At 39.5% G+C, this 25,121-nt stretch overlaps 1 protein-coding gene and 1 long non-coding RNA gene across 7 annotated transcripts in view; one reads left to right on the top strand and one right to left on the bottom strand.

The window, feature by feature from the left end:
- Positions 1-360: 360 nt before the first annotated feature.
- LOC149943847 (uncharacterized) lies at positions 361-1,541 on the top strand. The gene is made up of 3 exons (XR_016480968.1): positions 361-448; positions 518-1,050; positions 1,114-1,541. It is a non-coding gene; the product is annotated as an uncharacterized LOC149943847 (long non-coding RNA).
- A 6,690-nt stretch (positions 1,542-8,231) lies between these two features.
- The window catches only part of SLO2 (slowpoke 2), a 231,383-nt gene continuing 214,493 nt past the window's right edge, over positions 8,232-25,121 (bottom strand). For all 6 annotated transcript variants that reach the window (XM_090175921.1, XM_090175918.1, XM_090175917.1 and 3 more), the window contains 15 exons: positions 22,781-23,129; positions 20,833-20,969; positions 20,638-20,701; positions 20,415-20,523; positions 20,077-20,335; positions 19,551-19,819; positions 19,164-19,476; positions 18,270-18,620; positions 18,073-18,207; positions 17,595-17,808; positions 16,886-16,969; positions 14,504-14,635; positions 11,770-11,893; positions 11,373-11,457; positions 8,232-10,255 (listed from right to left, as the gene is read on the bottom strand). In XM_090175921.1, the coding sequence (XP_090032047.1) occupies positions 9,913-10,255; positions 11,373-11,457; positions 11,770-11,893; positions 14,504-14,635; positions 16,886-16,969; positions 17,595-17,808; positions 18,073-18,207; positions 18,270-18,620; positions 19,164-19,476; positions 19,551-19,819; positions 20,077-20,335; positions 20,415-20,523; positions 20,638-20,701; positions 20,833-20,969; positions 22,781-23,129 (2,968 nt within the window). In that variant the 3' untranslated portion in view covers positions 8,232-9,912. The remainder of the gene's footprint in view (positions 10,256-11,372; positions 11,458-11,769; positions 11,894-14,503; positions 14,636-16,885; positions 16,970-17,594; positions 17,809-18,072; positions 18,208-18,269; positions 18,621-19,163; positions 19,477-19,550; positions 19,820-20,076; positions 20,336-20,414; positions 20,524-20,637; positions 20,702-20,832; positions 20,970-22,780; positions 23,130-25,121) is intronic.

The raw sequence follows: 25,121 nt of genomic DNA, 5'->3' as shown, positions 1-25,121 counted from the left end.
TGCTTTGGGGGATCCTCATTTTTGATGGAACAGGGCTACCGGGTCCTCCCAGACTTTCTGTTTTATATCCACTTTTGATATTACAGGATGACCACTAAAATATGGACCAGGGCGAATATCTCCAAAACCGTTTTAGGTACGAATTTGAAATTTTTAGGTCGCATAGAGTAGTGTGTAGGGGGCAGCCCAATAGTGTATTATCAGAGAGTGTAAAGATTATGAGAGGCGTCTCTTCCTATTCCCGTAACGTTAAAATTTCGTACAAGATTTTGAGAGCGCGCGCCCATAGGAGAGGTTACGATACTATCCGACACACGATGTCGCTACTGGAAAATTTTAAAATTTTGTAAACATCCGGAAAGTTTTTCATCAGTCATGGCTGTTAAACATAGTTGAATTATGCTAATTTAAAATTAATAAAATTCAATTTCATGAAAAATAAAGAAACGTAAGTACAAGAAAGCGGACTATTTATAATATTTTGATACTTAAAGAATTATTTGTTTGATTAACCAAGGAAATTCATTGGAAATTTTATGAAATGGCCGAGGCTTAACGAGAACAGAGCGTTATAAATTAAAAAATACGAGGAAACATTGAAGTTGGTAAAATGAGATTAATGTTGTATTTTTAACAGTTTCCTATCTAATCTTTTCTGGGTTTTCATGTATTCATGGTTGAGATCTTGTTTCTTAAGGGAACTATGTATGCAGAATTCTATGAAAAAAGATATCATGTTTTGGTATGCAGTTGCACATGGAGAATCTTCATTAGCTTTAAAATATTTCTTGTCAATTCTTTGAATGATGAATCTCTCCAAACGTCCTTTAATATTTGTCATGTGCGATAAAAGCTTAAAACTGGTGTCAAATACTTCATTTGTCTCCGTTACAAATTTGAAGAAACTACCAGTTGGTACGATGAGGCTGCTGAGCAGCTGATAGAAGAATTCTTTGCTGTTTTGAAAGCTTTAAAGTAAAAGAGCAGATTTGTTGGGTCAACAATTGGATTGTCTTTTTTGAGTTGACTTATGCAAGAAGAGCATTGAAGGTTTGAGTAGCAGCGGTGAATTAGATATCCTGAAATGTAACTAAGAACATTTTGTTTTAGCAGGTTTGGACTTCCAATAGAATTACAAAATTCTAAGTCTTCATCGGAACATTGCCCCTGGCTTTGCGAGACTACAAGATTTTCAAAATTAGAATCCGGTGGTTTCAAGAGGTTATTCACAGAGGCCGCCCTGTATGCAGCTCGAAATTGTTGTGGATTGGGATGATCACGGACTCACGGTTGCCTCCTTTCTGTCTTATCCAAGAAAATTATCTACAAAATCTTGGCTAATCCTGTCCTTTAATAAAAACTTAAAACCAAAATTATCTTTAGATCTTCCCAGAGGAGTAGCAAGGCTTGAATTGAAATTACCATTTTCTGAAATTTCCAATGGTGTAGAGTCATTAAGACTGAAAATTGTTGGCACAGCGGATGGTGTGAGCCTATTTTTAGTTCTAATATTCATGAAACTGGCATCAATGAAATGATTCGCGCAAATTATATGGTTAACGTGTAAATATCCCATAGTTTTATTTGTAAGCCCATCATTATTTACATTTTTCAGCCACAAAATAGAACTAAACTTTATATTAAGTTAATTTGTCAATAAGCCTATCTAATGAAAATGCGAATTTACCAGTCTTTTTCCTTTGGAAACTTTAAAAAAGATAAACAAGGATTTCTTGTTTTCGATATTTTACAATTTAAAACAAAAGAATATACCCCAGACCTACTAAATTATTTAAAAACCTTGTAAAACTAGCATTAAAAATCTGGAAAGTTTTTGCGTCTCTTTTAAACCTAACATCGAAACGCACGCGCTGTGAGAACGGCGCCACTGGTGGCGCCATCGCTCTTACGGTAGTAGTGGACATTTTTGGGAAAAAAAAAGTTGGTACGCTTTTTTGAAAGAGAGACGCCTCTCATAATCTTTACACTCTCTGGTATTATTCTCTACGAACCTTGGGGGGCAGCCTACTTTGAAAATTTTGATGACCTTGAACTATAACTTTTTATCGTTTATGTAATGTAAAGCCTATCCATGTTATATATATATATATATTCTTTTTTTATTATTCAAAATAATATTTGCTCTCTTCCAAAATTTATATTTAGTAAGATCTCCCTCAAAGGAAATTTTATGAATTAATGATAGACCCCTGCCACGCACAAGCCAATGGGCTTATGTGGCGTATAGGGGCGATGTATTATTTTCCTAACCTTAATTTTGTATCTAAATTCTTTGCATCAATAAATTAATTATTATTATTATTATTATTATTATTATGTCTTCGAGGTCATCCAAAAACCATCTCGAGAACCGTAAATATTAGAAAGTTGGTTCCAATTATAAAAGTTTCCCCCGTCACGTTTTAGGTCGAAATACCGTGGACCCGATCGGATTTGACCAATAAGAAGTTGAGAAACATTTTACCTAAATCACAAAGGTCGTAAAAGGGAAAATTGCATGAAAGCGCTAATAACTCCAAAACAAGTCGTGCTACATTATCGAAATTTGATAGACTATCTCATTATGGTGGGAGATTTTAAAATTCGGAAAAATGTATGACCTTGAACCAAATCTTCAATGCCATACTAAAATTATCTCGAGAACCATCAGGTTTAGAGCAAAAATCACTATTAGTATGTTGTTCTTCGTCACATTTTTTCCCCGTCGTCATAGCAACGGAATTTTTTGAACATTTAATTTAATAAAAGGTGAAAAGATAAAGAATTTTATTTTACATTTTAAAATGTAACTTTATTTTAAAATTTATTTCATAATCGTTAAATGTTTTCGTTTTTCAACTTTGTTAAAGCTAATAAATAGTAATAAATTTTACTCAAAAAGGATTTTTATAACAATTTCAAAACTTATTTTAAGTTATGAAAACATAATTGGAATGCTGAAGCAAAGAAGTCAAGTTCACGGTTAATCCGAACAAGACTACATGTACATGTCCCTTTTACTCGTAAAAAACTTGTTTAATGATATTATATTTTTGGGTCTAGCTAAATACCTCGGAGTGACTTTAGATAGTAAACTTACGGGGAAGCCTCATCTTGAATAAAGTGGAAAAAAGACTAAAATGTTATTTTGGAGGCTTAGGAGCACTGTAGGCAAAGCGTGAGGTCTTATCCCAAGAGTTGACCATTGGCTCATGGACACTGTATCTCTAACCGGACGGGAAAAGCAGCCTAAAAGAGGTACCCCCTCACTGTCCGTTTGCGTCCTACTTCGTATTAGCTGAAATAGTCGGCCGTACTCGATTCACAGGGCCGTCAAGGTCATTCGGAAGAATGTAAACCCCCATTTCAAACGGAACGTTTTGTCGACCACGTGACGAATTATATGGCCTTGATAGCCCGAAACTTTCAAAATTCTTGAACCTCCCCCCCTTTACAGAGAGACAGTGGCGGCGGCAGGTGATTTTGTATGGTGGAAGCTACAGCTTTTCCCGTCCGGTTAGAGATACAGTGTCCATGATTGGCTCTATACTATGATTCTCAAGTCTACTCTGGCTAATGTAGCGGTGGTCTGATGGTCGAGAGTTACTCTCAAGACTGTACAGACCGAACTGCGAATAGTTTCACAGCGATCAATAATACGCTGTCGCAGTGGCGTCGCTAGGGGGGGGGGGGGGGGCGGCCCGCCCCGGGTGGCACCCGTTTGGGCGTGATTTGGGGGTGACACCCGACCGTGAAAACACAAACTATAGAGATTAGTAAGTAGCCCACCATGATATCCACCCATGCTGTCGTAGGTTGTCAATGTTGCGGACTTCCGTCTTGTGTACCAATTTTTCAAGATGTCCCAAGAATTAAAAGTTGGGTATGGGTAGGAATTAGTGTTCTTTGAGTAACAAGGAGTAAAAATGTCTTATGAGATAAGTGAATAAAAATTTCTACTAGCAAAAGCTTATTAAGCGTTCGCATCTAGAAGTATGCTATCGTCACGATTTAAAATAATGACGAGGTTATTTAAATTAAAAAGAAACAGATAAAAATTCAATTCTTTGTTTTATGGTTTCTCATACACATTACATTGATCATTGTATTTACAAAAGTTGTTAGAAATGGCCCCCATTGGCGTGTAGGCAAGCTTCGACGCGTCTTTGGAAAGATACTCGAACATGACGAAAGATTTATCGCGTGTTTCGGATTGTGTCGCAGGCGTCAGTTACGCGTAGGTCTTCAACGTGTCGAACTTCAGTCTTGTATACCAAGTCCTTGATACGGCCCCAAAGATAGAAATAACATGGGTTAAAATCAGGAGATCTGGCTGGTCAAGCAACAGTTCCGCCTCGACCTATCCACCTTTGAGGAAACTCGGCATCAAGATGAGCTCTATCCCGAAGGCTAAAATGAGGAGGTGCGTAATCACATTCTTTGTCTTACTGTTAGCGGTACGCCGGTAGGTCTTCAAGTAGCTCTGGTAAAATGTCTTGGATAGAGGTTAAGTGCGACTCACCAGTTAGTCTTGGTGTTAGAAATTAAATGGTTGCTAAATATTCCACACCAGACGTTGAGACTAAACAGTCAGCCATGAATGACTTTAGGAAGCGTAGGCATTTTGTCGGCTGCCGACTATGACCATTTACCGACCAATTTTGTGCTGATAGACTGTGACTACTATCCAAGTTAATAGGCGACCACCAACCATTAAGATTGGACGTATATCCACCCACAACAGCCTCTACAAAAAGATGAAGCGTTCGAATATTTAAAATAATTTGAAGGGAAGCGCTGGGAGCAGTTCTCATAGCACCAGTAATGGCGATACATATAAATATTTTTAATACTGCCCTTATCGGGTTTAATAGAATGGATAACCTGATTAATTAATGCGCCCTTGGCCAGCGAATCCACTCTCTCGTTACCTAAAATGCCCCAGTAAGGCACCCCTCCCCCTTTTCCCCATGCAATAATTTCCGTGGTACCCTTTTCCCCATAGTTGAACCACCCCAGTAAGGCACCCCTCTCCCTTTTCCCCATGCGATAATTTCCGTTGTACCCTTTTCCTTATAGTCGAACCACCCCAGTAAGGCACCCCTTCCCCTTTTTCCCATGCGAGAATTACCGTGGTACCCTTTTCTCCCATGAAAATTACTCAAAAACTCGTCTTTCCCTCTCGTCCCAAACCAAGGGGGTCTCGACCAAGAAGATGTTTGAAAAAATTTATGTACGAGTTAAAATTGATGACTTCAGCCAGATGAGCCTCCGTTGATTTTCAATACGATCTCCTCTGGGTGACGTCACAATTTTTCCTAGCAATATTTTGATAAAAAACCGTGCGATCGAGGCAACCTTATTGAGCGGAACGAGCGGAGCTCTCTTAGCAGCGAGTACTATGGGAAAGTTTTGTCCGTCCGTCCGTTAGTAAGTTTCAAAGGAGGGGGGGGGGCGCAAGAGAAAGAGGAATGGTACGAGCCACGGGTTGTGAGAGCAAGGGTAGGGGGGCGCTAGACGGGGATAGGAGCGAGTTTTACGGAAATGTTTTGCAGAGAAGTGGAGGGGGATGGTAGGGGGCCGCTAGAGGGGGTGTTAGAGGCCAGCGTTAGCAGAAGAGAGACAGAGCGAGAACTGGTGGAAATTTTGTCCGTTCGCGCTCCGAGGGGATGCTAGAGAAAAGGGGTAGATAGGTAAAGACTAAATAAAACCATTTCGAATTTTTTGATTTTTATTCTACGATTGGATTACACATTTATTTACACTCTTATTTCAACTTATTTAAAATAAAACTCATGACATCTAAAACTTCAATGGGTATACCACCACTGCCAGTTTCCTCTACCTCAACTACTCTTCTCCCTAATTTCATCACAGTTTCCCCAGACTTTAAAGTGAACGGTATCGAACTGGCCAATTTGTCGAATTCGTTAAACTCCAGATCGTCCGAAAAGTTTCTCCTTTTAGAATAACGTTATTTAATAAAAAAAAATTCCATATTTTAGAAATTCATTAACGGGAAATATAGTTACTTTGCTGGAGGGGCGGCTGCCTTTTTAACGGGCGTTTTGTGGGCCGGAGTAGTAGTTTTGTGGGCCGGAGAAGTATTGAAATCAACGGCTGCCTTTTTGACGGGTGTTTTGCAAGCCGTCGACGGAGTAGGGAAGCGGGTTGATTTGGTGGTTGTAAGCGGTCGCGCCCCAGAATTGCAAAGGGAACGTCTAAGAATATATTAGAAACGGAAGGCAGACGTAATTTTATAATGAAAAACGTAATATTATGATGGAAATTTTATAATGGCAAACGGAAATTTTATAATGGAAATTTTAAAATATTTTGTGCAATTACCTTTCGCCCTCCAAATTTAGAACGACTTTTGAAAGTCATTAGTAAAAAAAGAACTGGAGAAGCTGAAACTACTATGATATAAAGTTATTACCTTAATTTCTTTAAATGTGTGTTCAATATTTTAATTATATATATTGTCGCTAGCTCGCTCCGCTCAGATTTTTGTCAAAAATACCCCTTGTGGTTTTGTGACGCCCTAGTAGTACCCTTTTTTACGAACCTTGGGCTTTCTGTAACTACCCCATACGACCCTATTCTTAACAATTGAACTTTGATCTCCTTGTCCAGGTCATCTGCAAAGGCCTGAATCGCACTCGCTACAAAATCAATGCGGACACCCCATGGCGAGGGATTTGCTAAGAACACTACCGCCTACATCAATAGATGATACTCCGTTGCTATGACAAGCAACCTGCTGAAGTCTTGACAGGACCCCCGGAACCCAGACATTGTCAAAGGCCCCGTCTATGTCAAGGGAGATTAGACTAGTGTGCAGATTACTCTCTTTATTATGCTTAACATTATCGACGATGTTATGTAAAGCATGCGTCGTAGAGCGGTCATGTTTGAACCCATATTGGGCTAGTTTCATCAAACCTCTCTTATGAAGATAGTAATACAGTCTTCTTGACAAGAATTTGTTAAAAACCTTACCTACTACAGAATGATGATCTCTCCCTTCCTTATAAATTAATGCGATCTTTTTGGTCCCTGAACATAGGGGGCATAAAGGTAATAAGTAAGCTGATGCCTTGGCTAAGAAAGGGGCGGAGGTGAGGTCCTAAATCAGCAATCCCAATCCCCTCTATCCTGGTTCGAAATCTTATTTCGGATAATTTGGGTTAAGACTGACGGTCGAAGACAGGCCAAGGAGCGCATTCCTGGAATTTCGGGCAGCTGGGCTAGAGAGTTAACTCTCGCTGTCTCGGCCTATAGGCTGATTACTGGCCATCTCACTGACCACTGCCCTCTCAATAGGCATCTTCATCTGATTGGTGTGAGTGATGATCGTATAATAATCAGCTAGGCTAATACCCTTGCCACCACCTTAGGCCCAAGTCATCTAGCGACTTTTAATGTCTTTGAACAGGTGTCTGGGTTACAATGCGTAGAAGGGTGGTGGCAAGCCCTTCATGCCACGCAAGCCAACAGCTCCCTACACTATAACTATTACCGTTAGCCTCGTATTTACCGGGCCTGTAGGGTCGTGGACGAGACTGCATGTACAGTGTAGGTGTGTACACTACTCGGCTTAGAGGTTCGAGCACCTTGGTTATGCATCAGCTGGAAACCAATGAGGTTTCTGACGTCTCGATTAAGCAAATACTTCGATTCTCTTCTGAGATAGGGCTCTTAGTTGCAAGAGCTTGGCTGGCCTGCCCCACTGTTAACCAAAAAAATTATAACAATAATGAGCTAGGCTAATAACCAAGGCACCACATTAGGCCTATGTAATCAAACGACTTTTAAAGCGATTAATTCAGGTGGCCGGGTTACAATGCGTAGGAGGATGGTGGCAAACCCTTCATGTCACGCGACCCAACAGCGCCCTACATTACCTACATGTATTACCTTTAACATCAACAAGTTTTTATGGAAGGGAAAACCCCTTAAACCAATGGGGAGAGAACTTTCCAACTCAACGCAGTAGGAGTAGTTCCGAGTTTTGCACCCAGTGCTACAAGCTGGGATCGAACCTGGCTCCTTTTGCTGCGAGGCGAAAGTGCTAACCACTCCGCCACCCACTTAATTAACATTGAGGAGAGGATTAAAATATGTTGGTCTCTGAAGGACAATATTTTTCTCTCAATAACGTCTTTTACAAATGAGAAAAATTTATCCATACTTTGTATAAAAATTTATTTTATATAATAGATTAGGAATACCGGTACAATCCTCGTTAGCTGTGCGAAAATTCAGATTATTTTTTCTAGCACTTTGCGTGCCTAACTACAATGACATGGGATGTTTTGTGCGAAATCTCACAGGATTTAAATATGCGGTTATTTTAGTAAATTAGCGACTAAGATCTTCATCTGAACATTATGGAAACTGGAAAACCAATCTATATACAATTATAATATATACATAGTTATGTAACAATTTTTTTTGTTTTAAAGATTTTGACAATGTGGTTATGGGCCCCAAATTTGAAGTTTTCCAGAGTATCTGAGAACGAAATAGCAAGTTTGATGTTAAATATATCCCTCATCTTAAAGGGAATATAACCTCAGGTATTTGGTGTGGAACACCAACGTTCGCGGCTCTGGCCGCTCTTGCCTTTGGCTTTAGAAATGTTTGGCGCCACTGTACAGGGATATTTGAAAAATTTAAAGGATCTTCCATAAAGATTGCTTTGCAGGTTATATTCCCTTTAAATCCTAACAAATTCTAAACATTTTTACTTCTTTCGTTATAGTAAATTAAAATAATTTTTTTATTAAGAATTATTTTAAAAATAAGGGTGAAATTTAAATTCAATTTTAATAAGTTCTAAAATTAGTACTATAACTTATAAACAAGTACTTCGCTATTGAGAAAATTTGTATACTCCTAAAAATGTATTTAACATTTTTTCTTTTAACTTTTATTTTTAAGTTTTAAGGCCTCAAAAAGATCACTGCAATCTTTCATATATTTAGTTTTTTTAAACGTTTGTGCTTTAATTTTTAAAAGCTTAAATTAAATATAAATAGAAACTGCCATTGAGCTAATGTAAACGCTCGTCAAAAATTAAAGAACGAGATAAATAGAATAATTTTTAAGTTTTTTTTTTTGAGTATTTTAAACTTGAAACAAAGCTTATTTCATTGTATCACATACTTAACTTTTTTTTGTTTCAGCTTTTTCGAGTTGCACCATTTTATCTTTTGGAATTGCCGATATTTTTTTTGGAAATTTACATTTTTTTTTGCCTAAGATGATGAAGATGGTGATGGGTATAATAGAACCAAGTCCTAAAAATATCCTAACTTGATAATTTCTGGATGTGATATTTAATATTTATATAGATCCAGTACAGCACTTTAATATATATTTTTTGTTTCTTTATATTATATTTTTACTTTCTTTTCAATTTTGTAAAGCTATTCTATAAAGAATAAAAGTTATAGCACACTTTTTTTAATTAGGTTTGTTAAGCCTTGGTAATGATTGTTTTTATATTTTTTATAAGCGTAATAGTTATCTTTCGTCGTATGAATGATTTCGTATTTACATTAAAAAACCGCGTTGATTTTCTTAAAGCTAAATTTTGAAAACGCTTTTGTTTTAACCATTTTGTTAACAATCTCACCACCGAACGATATTTCAACATTATATATTTTTGGCTTATGTCCAGCCCTTTTGCGCTTTTTTTGTTTCTCTTTTAGGGCTGGAGAACCCCGCGAAATTCGAAAACGCGTCTTTTCTCCCGTTTAGTGTTATTTATGGTTTTGAGATTTCATAATCCTTGGTAAGTATTCGAAATGTTTATATTTCGTCGATACAAACGCCAAGTGTTTTTTAATTTATATCTTAGGAAAAAGTGTAACAACGCTCGCGATTCGCGAAATATGAATTAAACTACACTACCGTCCCCGAAACCGGTTCGGCAGGCGGCGTGATTTCTACGCCTATATTACCGTTGATGGGTATTCTAATGTTCCCATTTTCGAGAAGTTCTCCTTTTGACGCGTCATCTAGTGACTGATTTTGGCGCGACGAAATGAAAACGCTCACAAAGGGATCAGATGTTGTCGATTGGGGAGTCGAATTGGGGTTCGCAGGCGTGATGGGGCAAGTGGCCGCCGGGATGTTAGCGGCCCTCCTCTCTCCTCGCCTCCGATGCCTCGGTGACTTGACCCTAACTGACCCGCGGTTCATAAATATACGCTTGCTGGAGATGGGACTCGGCCTGATTAGAAATCTGAAACGATAACGGAACATCAATCCCTTATCATGGAATAAATTAAAGGATGTACTACGAGCGGAAAAAAAGCAAAAATACCCTTTAACGTAGCCACCTGGCGGCGCCTGATATTGCAAAACGGAAGTAAATATTTTTTATAGTTCTATACGGGGGCAAACAAACCGGCCTGTTAGTGATATTCCCAAAAATAGCAGACGAATACGACAAACGATATTTGAAACAAAAAATAGGTGGCGCTACAAAATCATATCCGGTTTCCCCTGGCCTCACGCCAAAAAATCAAATAAAATTTGATCCTGAAAAGTGTCTATGACCAGGCTCTAGGTATATTTTTGGGTTCTTTTTACGATTACCCAAACCTTTCTATTCCAACCAAAGACATGGGTAAAAAGCCCATAGATCTGTAGTCTATGTTTAAAGCAAGTGTCGGCTCGACGTGAAGTAGCTCTTTTTCACAGATGTCACTAGCGTCGAATTCTAAACAAGATAATTAAGCTACATTTTGACGCAAAAGGCGGGACATAAAAGTGTATTGGCTCGTTTGTAAATTTGACAATAATGTTAATTATATAATTTCTAATAATATATTTTATAAGGGATATATAATTTAGGTTAAAGTCCACTAACAAGTAGAGCATAAGTTGTCTAGTTATAATACTCTACATTGCTTCTCTGACGACGTTATCGTTTCGCTATTTTGAATTTTAGCTTCCTTTGCCATTAACAGATGGCACCACGCTCTCCAGTAAAGTCGTTTATTCGAAGAATCGGATAGATTCATTGCCATCTCTATTAACAAGGGCCTTATCATAATACAGGTGGCAATGATAGAGCCTACAGTTGCTTTAACAGATGGCACCACGCTCTCCAGTAAAGTCGTTTATTCGAAGAATTGGATAGATTCATGGCCATCTCTAATAACAGGGGCCTTTTCATAATACAGGTGGCAATGATAGAGCCTACAATTGCTTTAAAAGGTGGCACCACGCTCCCCAGAAGAGTCGTTTATTCGAAGAATCGGATAGATTCATTGCCATCTCTATTAACAAGGGCCCTATCATAATACACGTGGCAATTATAGAACCGGCAGTTGCTTTAATATCGGAGAACTTACATGATATCACCTTCTTCCAACTTCAAATCGCAACTCGGGTTGATCATGACGAACGATAAACTGTTTCTCTTCTCAGACACATCATCTACGATCAAATAAACAAGGCTACTTAATCTCTCAACAAAGTTAATTACATTAATATGCCGATTCCACCCTTGATCGTTCATAATTTATTAGAGATGCAATTCTTGTCATAACAGACGTGCGTTTGTAATAACATTACCGCCATCTCTAGATTGGTTTCTGAACCACAATTAAGCGGACATTCTCTTCTAGAATCCCGCAGTCGGTACTAATTAATAGTTTAGTAATACATTTAGAGATGGCGCCACAATCGCAGCTATCATGCGCTAGTGTCTATGTTAGGTTGGAATCGGCTAAATGGGTAATTTCTGACCATAATCTTCCGTGGGAAGTCCTAAATCTTGCATCCGATTGCGGACCAAGTTACTAATTTCCTGTCGCTCGATGTCCGAATGAATTATCGACCGATCGTCTTCTAGTAAATCTAAGGATATGTGCTGCGAAAGAAAAGTGATAACTGTCAACGATACTCTCTTTAGAGTAAAAATAACTCTCCATTATAAAGGCCTGTTCACACGAGGCAATATTTTTGGCCCAATTTTGTTGCTGAAAATAGTTTTTATATCGAGTTGACAAATCTCGTTGCGTTTTCATTTACACGTTCCGCGAAACGTTGGTGAAATTTAGCGCGCTTAAACGCACTCTCGCAAGCTCAAAATTTGTGTTAGCGTCGAGTTCGGGACTACTTATTTTCTTTCAATTTTCTCCATTAGATAGTAGCGGCAATGAGAGTAGCGGAGGTTTCTCTAACTACGCTGTACAGCCAAAGGTAGCGGAGAGAGGATTTTCAGCCCCCTGGAGTGACTGATTTCTAACTCTTCGGGGCGTATAGTTCATTCCTTCCCACATATACTTTTACTCTAAGGTTCGACTTTCACAATGAAGATTGAAGTGAGATTGGAATAGCTCGTAGCACGCGTCGCGATACACTCCATCGCCATCTCTTTTTCATAAAACAACTAAAAGCTACCTATGTGAGAAAATTCAGCTGGCGAGAGTGCGTTTAAACGACGAAAAAAATTGTTAAAGGAAGTATGAACTAAATCGAAACATTATCTGCTAACAGCCTAACACCATCTAACTTCTACAGGGTGACCACAGGAAACCCTCCAATTTTTTATAGGAAAAATAGGAAATTCATAGTAATTTTATAGCAAATTATAGGAGTAATTATTAGGTAAATATAGGAAATTATAGGATAAGTAAAGTTAGAAGAAACCACCTATGGCCTGTGAGAAGGATGATAAAATACGCGAAAAAGTAGATAAGTCTACCGTTGGAATATCTGGCTATTTTATTTATTTTTAATTTAGTTTATTACTCGAAGATCTATTTGATCCGAGTTTCGCGTTGCTCGAAGACCTATCGGTACGAGTTATTAGTAAGTTTTTAATTTTCTTCAAATTTGTTTAGGTTTTAGCTATATTATCCCTTTTTATTATGGACTTATCTACTTTTTCGCGTATTTTATCATAGGAAATTATAGGAACGTTCAGTGAATTTATAGGAAATTATAGGAACGTTCAGTGAATTTATAGGAAATTATAGTAACGTTCAGTGAATTTATAGGAAATTATAGGATCATTCAGTGAATTTATAGGAAATTATAGGAACATTCAGTGAATTTATAGGAAATTATAGGAACATTCAGTGAATTTATAGGAAATTATAGGAACGTTCAGTGAATTTATAGGAAATTATAGGAACGTTCAGTGAATTTATAGGAAATTATAGGAACGTTCAGTGAATTTATAGGAAATTATAGGAACATTCAGTGAATTTATAGGAAATTATAGGAACGTTCAGTTAACTTATAGGAAATTATAGTAAAGTTCAGTGAATTTATAGGAAATATTAGGAACGTTCAGTGAATTTATAGGAAATATTAGGAACGTTCAGTTAATTTATAGGAAATTATAAGAATAATTTTAATAAAGATAAAACGCATGCTTTTTAATAATAATATCACATTTAATATGAAAACATCACAGACTTTGTGATTAGATATATGTATTAAGGTAATATTACATTTTAATTTTAAAACAGAAGACAAAATAAAAAAATAGGAAGATATTGTAAAATGGACCAATTATAAGAAACTATAGGAAAACAATCGAAATATAGGAAAAATTATAAAATATGGAAAGTGTGGTCACCCTGCCTTCTAATAATAATAATAATAATAATAATAATAATAATAATAATTTATTTATGCCATGATTTTGCTAACTTAACTTAATTTACAATTAATATTACATCTCCCTAACCCACATAAGCCAAGCTTGTGCGTGGGAGGGAGCAGTTTTCCGGGCCCTACGCCAAGTTTGCTAACCGGCCCAACTGAAGCATTTTATTTTTCCTAATATAAACCTACCTTTACAATCGGGCCCTTAGAAAGCGTGGGCTCTAAGCAATTGCTATACGTTGCTTAGTCAGTAGCGCAGCCCTGGAGTAGAAACTAAATCGAAAAATCGCCTGTTAGTAAGAACTAAAACTTGTTTTTAAAAAGGAGTTCTAGACTCTCACGCCACGAGGGACTATTTAGGAAAGCTTAATCGTTCTCCGCTAGGGCTATACTCCAAATATCGTAACTCACGCTAATTATTCCTAGATTCTCTTAAAACTGGTATTAAAAATATGAAATTCGTTGATCGACCATAAATATGGAAGTTAAATACTCCCTACAGGCTTCGAGATTAGGAAATATAGCGCCATCTGCCTTCACATCCGTAAACCAAATATGTGAAGAAATAGCAGACACCTTTTAAATTTCTAGGTTTTCCGGTTGAACTTTCAGCTGTTATGCAGACAGCTTTCATATATTTAATTTAAAACTCGGTCGGTAGGCAGCGATACTTATGACCCAAAATTTAAACTACGCACGAAGCCTATAAAACCTAGCTATTATTATATTGTGGAAACCTTTACTCCATTCACTATTCACATGGAGTGACAATGTTTGCCCGTGTGAACAGGCCTTAAGAAAGAATCTAAAAAAGCTTTGGAAACTTTGAAAAATGTCTCTCTAAAGAGAAGAAAAGCTTTACCGACGATGCCTCCGACGCGGCTGAGCTGAGAGTCCTGTAAATGCCAATGGGAATTTCACAGGTGGAAGAACACAGTTTCTGATAAAGTCGTCCGTACGTCCGGATCCATAAATCGTCTTTTAAAATCCTCATCTTGTGCCACGACAAAAAAAAATCGAAGCTTCAAAATCGATCACAACACGTTAAACACAAGTATACAATATACATTTTACCATAAGCCTATCAACCCTAAGTTTGAATCGAAAGGCAGTGTTGGTTCAAGCCATTGAGTTGGGAATATTAATCTAGAGGTCCAATCGAAACGTCGGATTTCAGTATTTCGCGAAACAAGTTTTTAAAAATAAGCATACCGTCGTCTGCTTCCAAATGACGAGAAAACGTTATCATTCTACCCGTGGCGCCGTCTATCTCTCGATGGTTCGTTCAAATAAGACGCGTTTTCCGGCAAAAAGATTTTGTTTTTCAAAAATAATGGATGGCGCCACGGGTCATATGATAACGTTTTCTCGTCATTTTAGAGGAGACGACACATTCGTCATTTTCAAAAACTGGTTTCGCGGGGAGCAGATTTGATTGGATCTCTAGATTAATATTCCCAACTCAATGGTTCAAGCTAACGACTGTCGAAAGTACAGCGCTAAATCCCCCCGGTGGTGGAAAAGAGAAACGTAACGCGTCCCGCAATGCATGATGCCAGCTGCTTTAGTAAGAGAGAGGTGCGTAGAGAGAGAAAGGGGGAAGGAAGAAGCTTCAATTTATCTCTACCAGGTGCCGATACTATCGCCTGATTTCTTCTTTTTCGCCCGTCCAGTGGTGGTACAAAAGGTGCTATGCGCGTTTCAAACTTAGGGTTGATCAGTGTCGCCGATCCCATGGGGGCGGCGGGGCCAAAGCCCCCATTGGGAAAAGTCAATGGGGGCCGTTTACATTTAAGCATCCGTAGCAAGAAAGTGTTGCCAGCAGCCTCATTCCAAATTTATTAGTGAGCTTCGGCTCCCATTTAGGCTTATGATTTTACTACACGGCTAATACTCTTTTTAGACTAGGTCTATTAAGCAAGGTTTGTGACTTTTTTGTTTCTAAATTTGATTTAAATCTGGTTTTATAGATTTTTCTTATTTTAATTTTATTTTGAACATTTAACGTCTTTTTTCCTTGAAAATTTTATAATTTGCGTGCGATTGAAAGTAAACCAAAAATTTAAATTAATCTGAATTAAATTTAATTAGTACTTGAAATAATTTTGAACCGAATTTTCATAGTGACAAGCATTTTTGTTCATTTCCATAAATACATAATAATAGATGATTTAAATCGACTATTTTTTCCAATAATTTAAATTAAATCCCTATTTAAATATTTTTTTAAATAATTGATTTAAATCAAATGAGACTAGCCTGGGGTTTAGTAAATCAAATTTGGTTTTCATATATATCTCAGATTACTAACAGAAGTCTAAACTAGCTTTTTTAAAACCATTTTTTGGAGAAAAATATTAAATACTTGTAGGTTGAATTTGCATGTTTCTAAATTACATTCGTTAAACTATTTTGTCAATCGTCAACAAACAAAAATAACGGTTAGACAATATACCAACACAAAACTAAACTTTTCTAAATCATATGGATTCCACCGTTTTTATTGAATATATCAATAGAAAATTGTTAGACAAATTTATAAATCACTTACAGGGAAACGAACACTATCATAGAGAAGCCATTAGAGGTTCGATTTCAATGCTTTTACTCATACTAGATGGTGGCAATTTAAACGTATTGGAGGATATTTAATATATTCTGATTTATTGCAATAAAAAACGTCTAAGATAATTCTACGCGATGCATTATGTAAAAACTAAAAATTCAAGAAAAATTCGACGTAAAATGGAACGCTTAAAGATATTTTTCATGGATTTTATATAACTTATAATTTATTATTTTTCAGGCTGTTGGCGCCATCTGATAGGAGTTGGGATATGTAAAAATCAGCTCTTTAATGGCGTTATATCCGTGGCCAATTTATGAATCGATTTATTCAACTGTACAGGGGTATATAAATCTTCATAGTGTATGTAACAGCATAGACGTAAACTCTACCCAATTCCTAAGGCCATACCGTCAATTTAAACACAAGAAAAGGTTAGCAGAATGGGCAAAACAATAACTTTAGCCGATAAACTGAAGTTGGCAGTCCTGAGCTAAGGAACGATAAATTTCTGCAATTTCCAGAACATTTATTTTTCACGCTCGCAATATTTTATAAAGAAAAATTACCTAACGTAAGGTACAAAGATTTTATTTACCCGTAAGCGAGTGGAGATATATTTTTCACACGGTAGTCTATTTGCGATAAGAGAAAATCATAAAAATATAGATAACTCACGGAGGATAGAAAACCAGAGCCGGGAGCTTGATCAATACCAAGAAGTAACCTGACGAAAGTTATCATGTAGTCTTTGACAAAGGCCTGCAAAGAGTAAAATGATGAATGACACCTTTATCGGTAAAGCTCGAGGAGGTCTGGCCACCAGCCACATTTATCACGAAAACCTGTCTCTTTTCAATATAAGATTTATAGGGCAAACTGGGTTTGTCTAAATAGAATTGGATATTATGTATTAGGGCGAGAAGTGATTGACGCAAGGAAGAACTTAGATCTGCAGATTATAGCTCCGGTGTTACGTTGTTACACCTACGCTCCTCCCCATTTCCGGCTCCATCTTTATATTAGGTCTAGAGCGACATCTCTTGAACGGAATACGAAATATTCTTAAATATTTATTTTTCTTTACACTTATATTTTGTAATATCACATTAAATATATTTCATTCATATAGTTAATACTTTTGATTTCGATCAATAGATGGCGGACTCTTACAAAAGTAAATTAACTTGGTAGGACTAATAAATAAGCAATCAATACACGATAATTCTGCGTGTATTGATTGCTTATTTATTAATCATTCGCGTAAGGTCGGAATGTATGATGTTATTTATTGGTAGGACTACATGGAATTGAAACTTTTAAATTTCCCGGTTCTCCCTTGCGTAAATAGGTTCTTTATTAGGTTGAAAAATAAATGAAATATTACCTGATATAAAAGTGTGTCGAGCATGCTAGCGCTAAAAACGCTACCAGCGGCGAACGGAAGTCGAAACATGTAGGAAATGTGAGATCCCCGATCTCGCTCGCGTTTCTCCATTTTGGAAAGATGCAAGGCGTAAGCGTCGAACGCTCTGAACTGCATGAACCTCATGTTGCTGGACTGACTCAATTCCGTTATGATTCTAACGCTCGGGAATAGCCTAAAAATAGTAAAACGGTAAATATTGAACTATTATCCGTTTTATTTTCTTACAGTAGAATTTATCTAATCGTGAGCTTTCGTAAGAGTACCTACAAGGTAGGTTTTAATTGATGTTATTTTTTAATATTATAGGTGGCGCTTTTACATTTTTACTTTTATTTTTCGTAGGAAACTACACGTGTTTGTACTCTTTCGAAAGCTTATTTGTCGCTGATTGTTCGCGTACACACATGGTTTGTAAATGTCTCTTAAAAGACCTTACTTAAACATAGTTTGTACAGCGACTATCGTGTTGCAATCGGCCAAATAGTCTTCTTCGGCGGAATTTGTGGATTCTTTATTTACAACAACAACACTATCGGCTAAGTTAATTCCGGCTCTAAGTAGATCATCTAAACTGAGGTGTTCAAAATCGGTTAAAATTTCACTTAATCTTATCGTTGAAAAACTGGTACGTACTTGTCGATAGAGCCCTGCATCCAGTATATCAACGGAAACCAACAGATGGCGTCTAAAAAGGCCGGGTGGGGCCTCCTTTCGAGCAGTAAGATAATCGGCCTTAACGTGTGTGGGCTGTGAAAATGGGCGCGTAACGGAACTATGAAGTTGTAGATGCCATTACTGGCGTAGTCGGCCGCCAGGATAATGCACTGATTGGGCCAGTTGTGCTCTTTGGCGTTACGGAATGGGCAATGCTCGCACACCTGGGCTAGTTGAAGACAGCAAAGGGGCTTCTTGTCCCTGAGCAGGTAACACAACGTCGGACTGACACCGACATACGGTGCTACCGGTGGAAAACCTTTCACGATTCTGTCGGAAAACAATGACGCTCAGTAACCCCATCATTACATCAGAGGTGGCGTCGAAGCCACGGATAAAAGGTTGGCAGTCATATAGTAAGACAATTTTACTTACGCCTGCGACATAATGGGGGCTGCGAAAAACGGTCGACACCGGGTCTTTTTGGGTACGCGAAGAGGTGTAAAGACGTAATAACCACATAATATTGGCTGCTTGCTCGTAGCGTCGTAGATATACGTCGTAGCTAAGCCCCACCTTGAAACGTCACAGATCACGTGGTTAAACGCCACACGATTGTGGGAAATAATCACGTGACCACCATTCGCATCTTAATGTCATGGCTGACCTATACGCGTTACCACGGCAACGAACACAATCCCCACCCACGAGCAAGCTACGAATACTGCTGCCGTTCTCTCATTGGAGTCATCTCGCGAAAAAATACCTGGTGCTTACCCCCTTTTTGGAGAGCCTTCATTATCTCACTGCCGTCGTGGTAAAATTGTTTTACAACGCGACTCCTTACACTTTTTCCTCCGTACAGATACTTACTCGCAAGTTTCGGCGGGAGTGATCCAAGGAATATCCAAGTACTTTTCCTCCTCTTCCTCCAGTTGGTCCTCCTGACTGTCGTCGTCCGCGTCCAAATCTACGCTGTCTTGCTGGCCAAACATGGCGGGTACAGGGGCGATACTCGGGCGTCTGCCTCGGGGAGGCGGTGGCGCGTCACTGGCGCTACTGTCCCCGGAACTGGGCAGCTGGCCATCGTGTTTCGGAACTTCCAAATGGAATCCAGGTTTCTTCTTGTGAAGACCGAAACTGAGCTTCGACTTGAATGGCGAGTTACCCAGGTGCACTAAGCTATCTGCGTGCGCCGAAAAGGATTAAGTAAAACAGCTCGTTCGGAAGCGTAGCGTGACGTGACCGGCGGAGACTCACCTGTTGATGGTTTTCTTTTCCTTTCGTATTCGGGAGGTTTTTTCGTTTCGCGACTCAACTCGCCAACGCCGCCTGGCGCCTTGGTCGATACTTTCTCGTCAACGTCGCCATTCGCGTTGGCGGGTAAGAACGCGCTATTTTCTTCTTTGGTGATGTTCATATAGAAGCAAATATCGGAACCTTTCATGACGTAAGAAGGACCCGGATTCAACATGATAGGCCAGGTTCCTCTGACGTCAGACTGCACCCCGACTAAGGCCACTCCGTACCTTAAAATAAATTACGCTTATTAACGCGAACAGTCCATATTCGATTTCGTATCGTCAAAAGCTTTTGAACGAGTACCAACAGTATACAGTTTAATAGAGATTTTAAAAGTAGGTGGCGCTTTTAAATGTTTAATTTGTTCTTACAAATAATATAGGCATGTTGGTACTCTTTCGAAAGATCTTTATGTAAGGAATAAGGTTAACATATCCGCGAATCGTTTGGTATGAGTGTATTTTAAAATAGTTGCAACACGTACTTTCTGTGAGAATGAAAGGACGCGTACGTGAAACTTTTCCCCTCATATTCGCCAAAGAATCGACTATCCATCAAGCGGATATGATAGATTTCGTTTCCGGAACACTTTCCATAATGTCGGTGCCACTCTTCGGCCGAGGTTTGTCCTTCTTGGCCCCTCGACGTGTGCAGAAGCAGAGTGACCAACGTTGAGGTCCCCGGACACAAACAGTTGTTGGCCAGTAAGGCATATTTGAACTCATCTTCACACACCACGTGTTCTGAGAGCCAAAAACGCACAATTACGTTTAATAAACTAATTAACTTTACTAATTACGTAATAGTTGGACTAGTTCGTACCAGCGAAAGCAACGTGAACTTTGTTTTCGGGACGGAAAATCTGGACGTACTGTGGCACGTTTGGCGCAAAGTCGCGAACTGCCCACGAACGCAGTATCGTGTGTTCATCCTGTTCACATTTTTAAAATTTTGTTAAGCATAACAATCGCGATAATCATTTCTTTCGTGTCTACGAAACCCCCCGAATCCCGTGAAGTACTAATGGCATAAAATGAAAACTTACAGCAGCGCTTCGATCATTGTAGTTTCTAGCCGCTAATATAAAACAAGCTTCTGCAGCATTCATTCTAAGCAAAGAAAGGAATTGGATATGAAGCCACTATGGTAATTCCTTCGCGGATTGTACAATGACGACGCTAGGGTTGTTGCGGACCCTAGCGACGTCATAGATTCAGTCTGGTCCGAGCGACGCAAATACCTAGCTCTGGTAAGGTCGGTGTCCTTGAGAGCGGAGCCTTGGATATAGATGACCCTCTGCGCCCATATCGGTACTTGAAGAATCATCTTCATGGTGGCGTCCAGTTCGCAAGGAGAAAGCAGCACAACGTAAAAATCCTAAAGAAAGTTCGAACAATTATTATTTTGCTGGAATCTCAACTACCCGATTTCAAAACATGGATTCATTAACTTGAGGTTTTCTAACTATTTCTCTGTTTATAATCATGGTTTTGTTGGGTCCAGAAAACAAATTTGGGAAAAAATATGCCTTTTGGATTGAGTACATTCAAGAACGTATCGAGACAACTAAGAACAAACGGGAATTCTTTCGATTACACGATATACTCTTTCTCTAATTGAGTAGGCCAGTAGAGCCTAGGTAGTTTAATTAAAAAACTAGTCACTTAACATTTTTAACCTTCAAAATCAGGCTTTCATAATTTATGGTCAAATTATCTATTCGTGACAATATGTGCTAACTGCTCAATTCGCTTCTTCTATATTGTGTGTAGGGGAACGACGAGCACACAGCAGTCCAAGTAACCCGGCACAGTCGGCACCGGAGATCCCGGCGTGACTCCAAAAGGCCGGGAAACAGGACCGCCGTGCCCTCATACAGAGGCCCGCCGCCCCACAGCAGGCTGAAGCTCAGTATCCAGCCCAAACCTGACTGAAGTCGGAGGTTGAGATAGGACCATTTGATCAGAGCTAACATCTCCCAGTGCGCCACCGCCCTTATGGGTTACAAGAGCCGGACCCCGACTCCCCGGTAAAGCCACCAGTTATTGCTCACTCGAACCCATTTACGGCCAATCCCCGAGGGCATGTGTCAGATTTATAGCCCGGTGTACCCGGTAAGATTCAAACCACACCACCGGAGGTCTGTCATCATGATGCCCTACGCCAGCGTCCACAGACCCGGACAGGCGGCAAAACCAGCATGGGTAGCAGAACCCCACTACTGATGTTCGCGCCCTTGACGCAAGCCACTCAACCCAGCAGAAGGTGCAGCAATGGGTGGACCAACGTGCCACTTCGCACACAGCAGTGGGATTGAGAGCGGATGCTCTGGCAACGCCAGCCGACACCCTACCTAGAGAGGTAGAGAGCCAAGCCCATTGGAAGGAGCGCCTAAAGGGGAACGGCGGGCACACGGCAGCCCGCATAACCCGGCACAGCTGGCACCGGATATCCCGGTGGAACCCCAAAAGGCCGGGAGATGGGTCCGCCGTGCCCTCATACGGAGGCCCGCCGCCCCACAGCAGGCAACTCAATCCGCCGAGACGGCCAGTTTGCCCGGCCCCTCTCCGTTAGCCTGCGCCGAAGCCCAGTTACCAGCCCACACCGGACCGAAGTCGGAGGTGGAGATAGGACCATTTGGACGGAGCTAACACCGCCCGTGCTGGGTTACAAGAGCCGGACCCCGACACCCCGGTAAAGCCACCAGTAAAGCCGACCCCTCGTGGGCCAATTCCCGAGGGCGCCACTTCAATTCCCGAGGGCGCCACTTCAATTCCCGAGGGCGCCACTTCAATTCCCGAGGGCGCCACTTCAATTCCCGAGGGCGCCACTTCAATTCCCGAGGGCGCCACTTCAATTCCCGAGGGCGCCACTTCAATTCCCGAGGGCGCCACTTCAATTCCCGAGGGCGCCACTTCAATTCCCGAGGGCGCCACTTCAATTCCCGAGGGCGCCACTTCAATTCCCGAGGGCGCCACTTCAATTCCCGAGGGCGCCACTTCAATTCCCGAGGGCGCCACTTCAATTCCCGAGGGCGCCACTTCAATTCCCGAGGGCGCCACTTCAATCCCCGAGGGCGCCACTTCAATCCCCGAGGGCGCCACTTCAATCCCCGAGGGCGCCACTTCAATCCCCGAGGGCGCCACTTCAATCCCCGAGGTTACAATGCGTGAGATTATGACTAGTACCTGTAGCAAGGGATGGGCGTAGAACTCGTTGAGGAAGTCCATGATTGTGTCAGCGCGCAGGGTGGTGTTGCACACGACGACGTGCTTTTCGGATTGCGCGCGGTGCATGCTGTAGGTGCCGCCGAGTTTCTGTCTCTCCATCCACGTGTAGGCTAACTGTTCGAACTGAGTGGGCAAGACGATCAACGCCACGCAAATCATCACCACCATGAACAATTGGGAAGGCCAACAGTCCGGCTTGTAATCACCGTAGCCCACCGTCGAGAAAGTGACCACCACGAAGTAAAGGCTCTCGAAAAGGTCCACGCGCATGTTACCCGCCCTCTGGAAGTGCTGGAAACCGCACATGCTGCGAAAGAGATCATTTAAATAAATCATTGACTTTTAATGAACAACCAAACTAGGAAATTATATTAGTATACATTAGGAATATCTTGAAGGTAGACTGATGATTTCCGTAGAAACTGACATTTGTTACAGACGCGCGTTACGCTAAACGGCAACTGGTCGATGTTAACCCTTGGCTAAAATTGAAGTTCACTTACCTTATTCGCTCTTCTTTACATATTTTAATATGTGAATTTATGCTAAAAGTGAAGTTCACTTACCACTTCTTAAATATATCAATACGTGAATTTATGCTAAAAGTGAAGTTCACTTACCGCTTCTTACATATTTAAATACGTGAATTTATGCTAAAAGTGAAGTTCACTTACCACTTCTTAAATATATCAATACGTGAATTTATGCTAAAAGTGAAGTTCACTTACCACTTCTTAAATATATCAATATGTGAATTTATGCTAAAAGTGAAGTTCACTTACCACTTCTTAAATATATCAATACGTGAATTTATGCTAAAAGTGAAGTTCACTTACCGCTTCTTACATATTTAAATACGTGAATTTATGCTAAAAGTGAAGTTCACTTACCACTTATTAAATATATCAATACGTGAATTTATGCTAAAAGTGAAGTTCACTTACCACTTCTTACATATATCAATACGTGAATTTATGCTAAAAGTGAAGGTCACCTACTACTTCTTACATATTTTAACACGTGAATTTATGCTAAAAGTGAAGTTCACCTACCACTTCTTACATATTTCAATAAGTGAATTTATGCTAAAAGTGAAGTTCACCTACCACTTCTTACATATTTCAATAAGTGAATTTATGCTAAAAGTGAAGTTCACCTACCACTTCTTACATATTTCAATAAGTGAATTTATGCTAAAAGTGAAGTTCACTTACCACTTCTTACATATTTCAATACGATAATTAAAGCGTAACTAGGCCAGATTTTTATGAACATTCTAAATCTTCCTAAAAACTTCAAGGTGATAATTAATTGATTTCTTAAATCCATTTTCTGGTAAGTGTATTTTCCGAGTGAGCTCCTAGCCAATGAATTTGATATTACATTTGACGTAGTTTAAGCCCCATTTCGTTTCGTATGGTACATTCCAATTGTACACAAATATCACTTCCAGAACCAACAACTTCAAATCTACTACGAGCTAATGTTTCGATAAGTTAGTAGGGGAAATTGAAAGCAAATTTAATTTTTACTTGGAAGTTTCCATAAGAGTGAATTTTAAATAGTAAATAAGTTCAAGCATTTATATTAAAAAGAGATTAGATTCACATTAGGCTAATGGGCACGAGATATACGTCTATTTGGTTTTGGTAATAACAAAATTTGGTGACAAGTTTTGTGGTTTGATTTTCCATAAAGATTTTTTAAATCAAACTTAAAAAGAAATGTATATTAAAAATAGATTAGTTTCGCGTTAGGCAATAGCACTAACTGATTACAACACTTGCCATGTACTTCCGAGTACCATAGCAACAACACTCAAAATGTCAATACAACTTGACAACTGCACTCAGTAGCGACCCTATAGTAAGTAACCGATTTCAAATAATACGCCATAGACTTTATTTACTAGAATTGGTATAAAGGCGCAACTGCAGTCTAAGTTTTGGAAGATATAGGTATCCCGCGATGAATATAGCCTTTCTATAAAATAAGCTACGCTTGCTGAACTGGTTTTTATGTAGCTCATTTGTCACGAAATACGTAGAAGTTCAGATCAGTTTATGCTTAAAAACCGGGTGCCTCGTCGAATTTACTGTTATGTCACACGGGTAGTGTTTTCCTGGTTTTCTATATTTTCTAGTTTTACCGCCTTTTCTCGTGGTTCTGGCGCGCAGGAACACGACTGTACACACGGACAAAATTTGCCGGATTTATCACAGCGAGCGCTGCCGGGGAGCGAGGAAACGGATAACCTTTTTTTGAGGGGCGTTGGGCTCGACCAGTCAGCGAGCGTTAT

The sequence above is a fragment of the Leiobunum rupestre genome, chromosome 5, assembly GCF_980474605.1.
Source record: "Leiobunum rupestre chromosome 5, qqLeiRupe1.1.hap1, whole genome shotgun sequence".
In the NCBI taxonomy this organism is placed as follows: domain Eukaryota; kingdom Metazoa; phylum Arthropoda; class Arachnida; order Opiliones; family Sclerosomatidae; genus Leiobunum; species Leiobunum rupestre.
The sequence above is the reverse complement of the archived record's forward strand: the minus strand, read 5'-3'. Positions and strand labels throughout refer to the sequence as shown.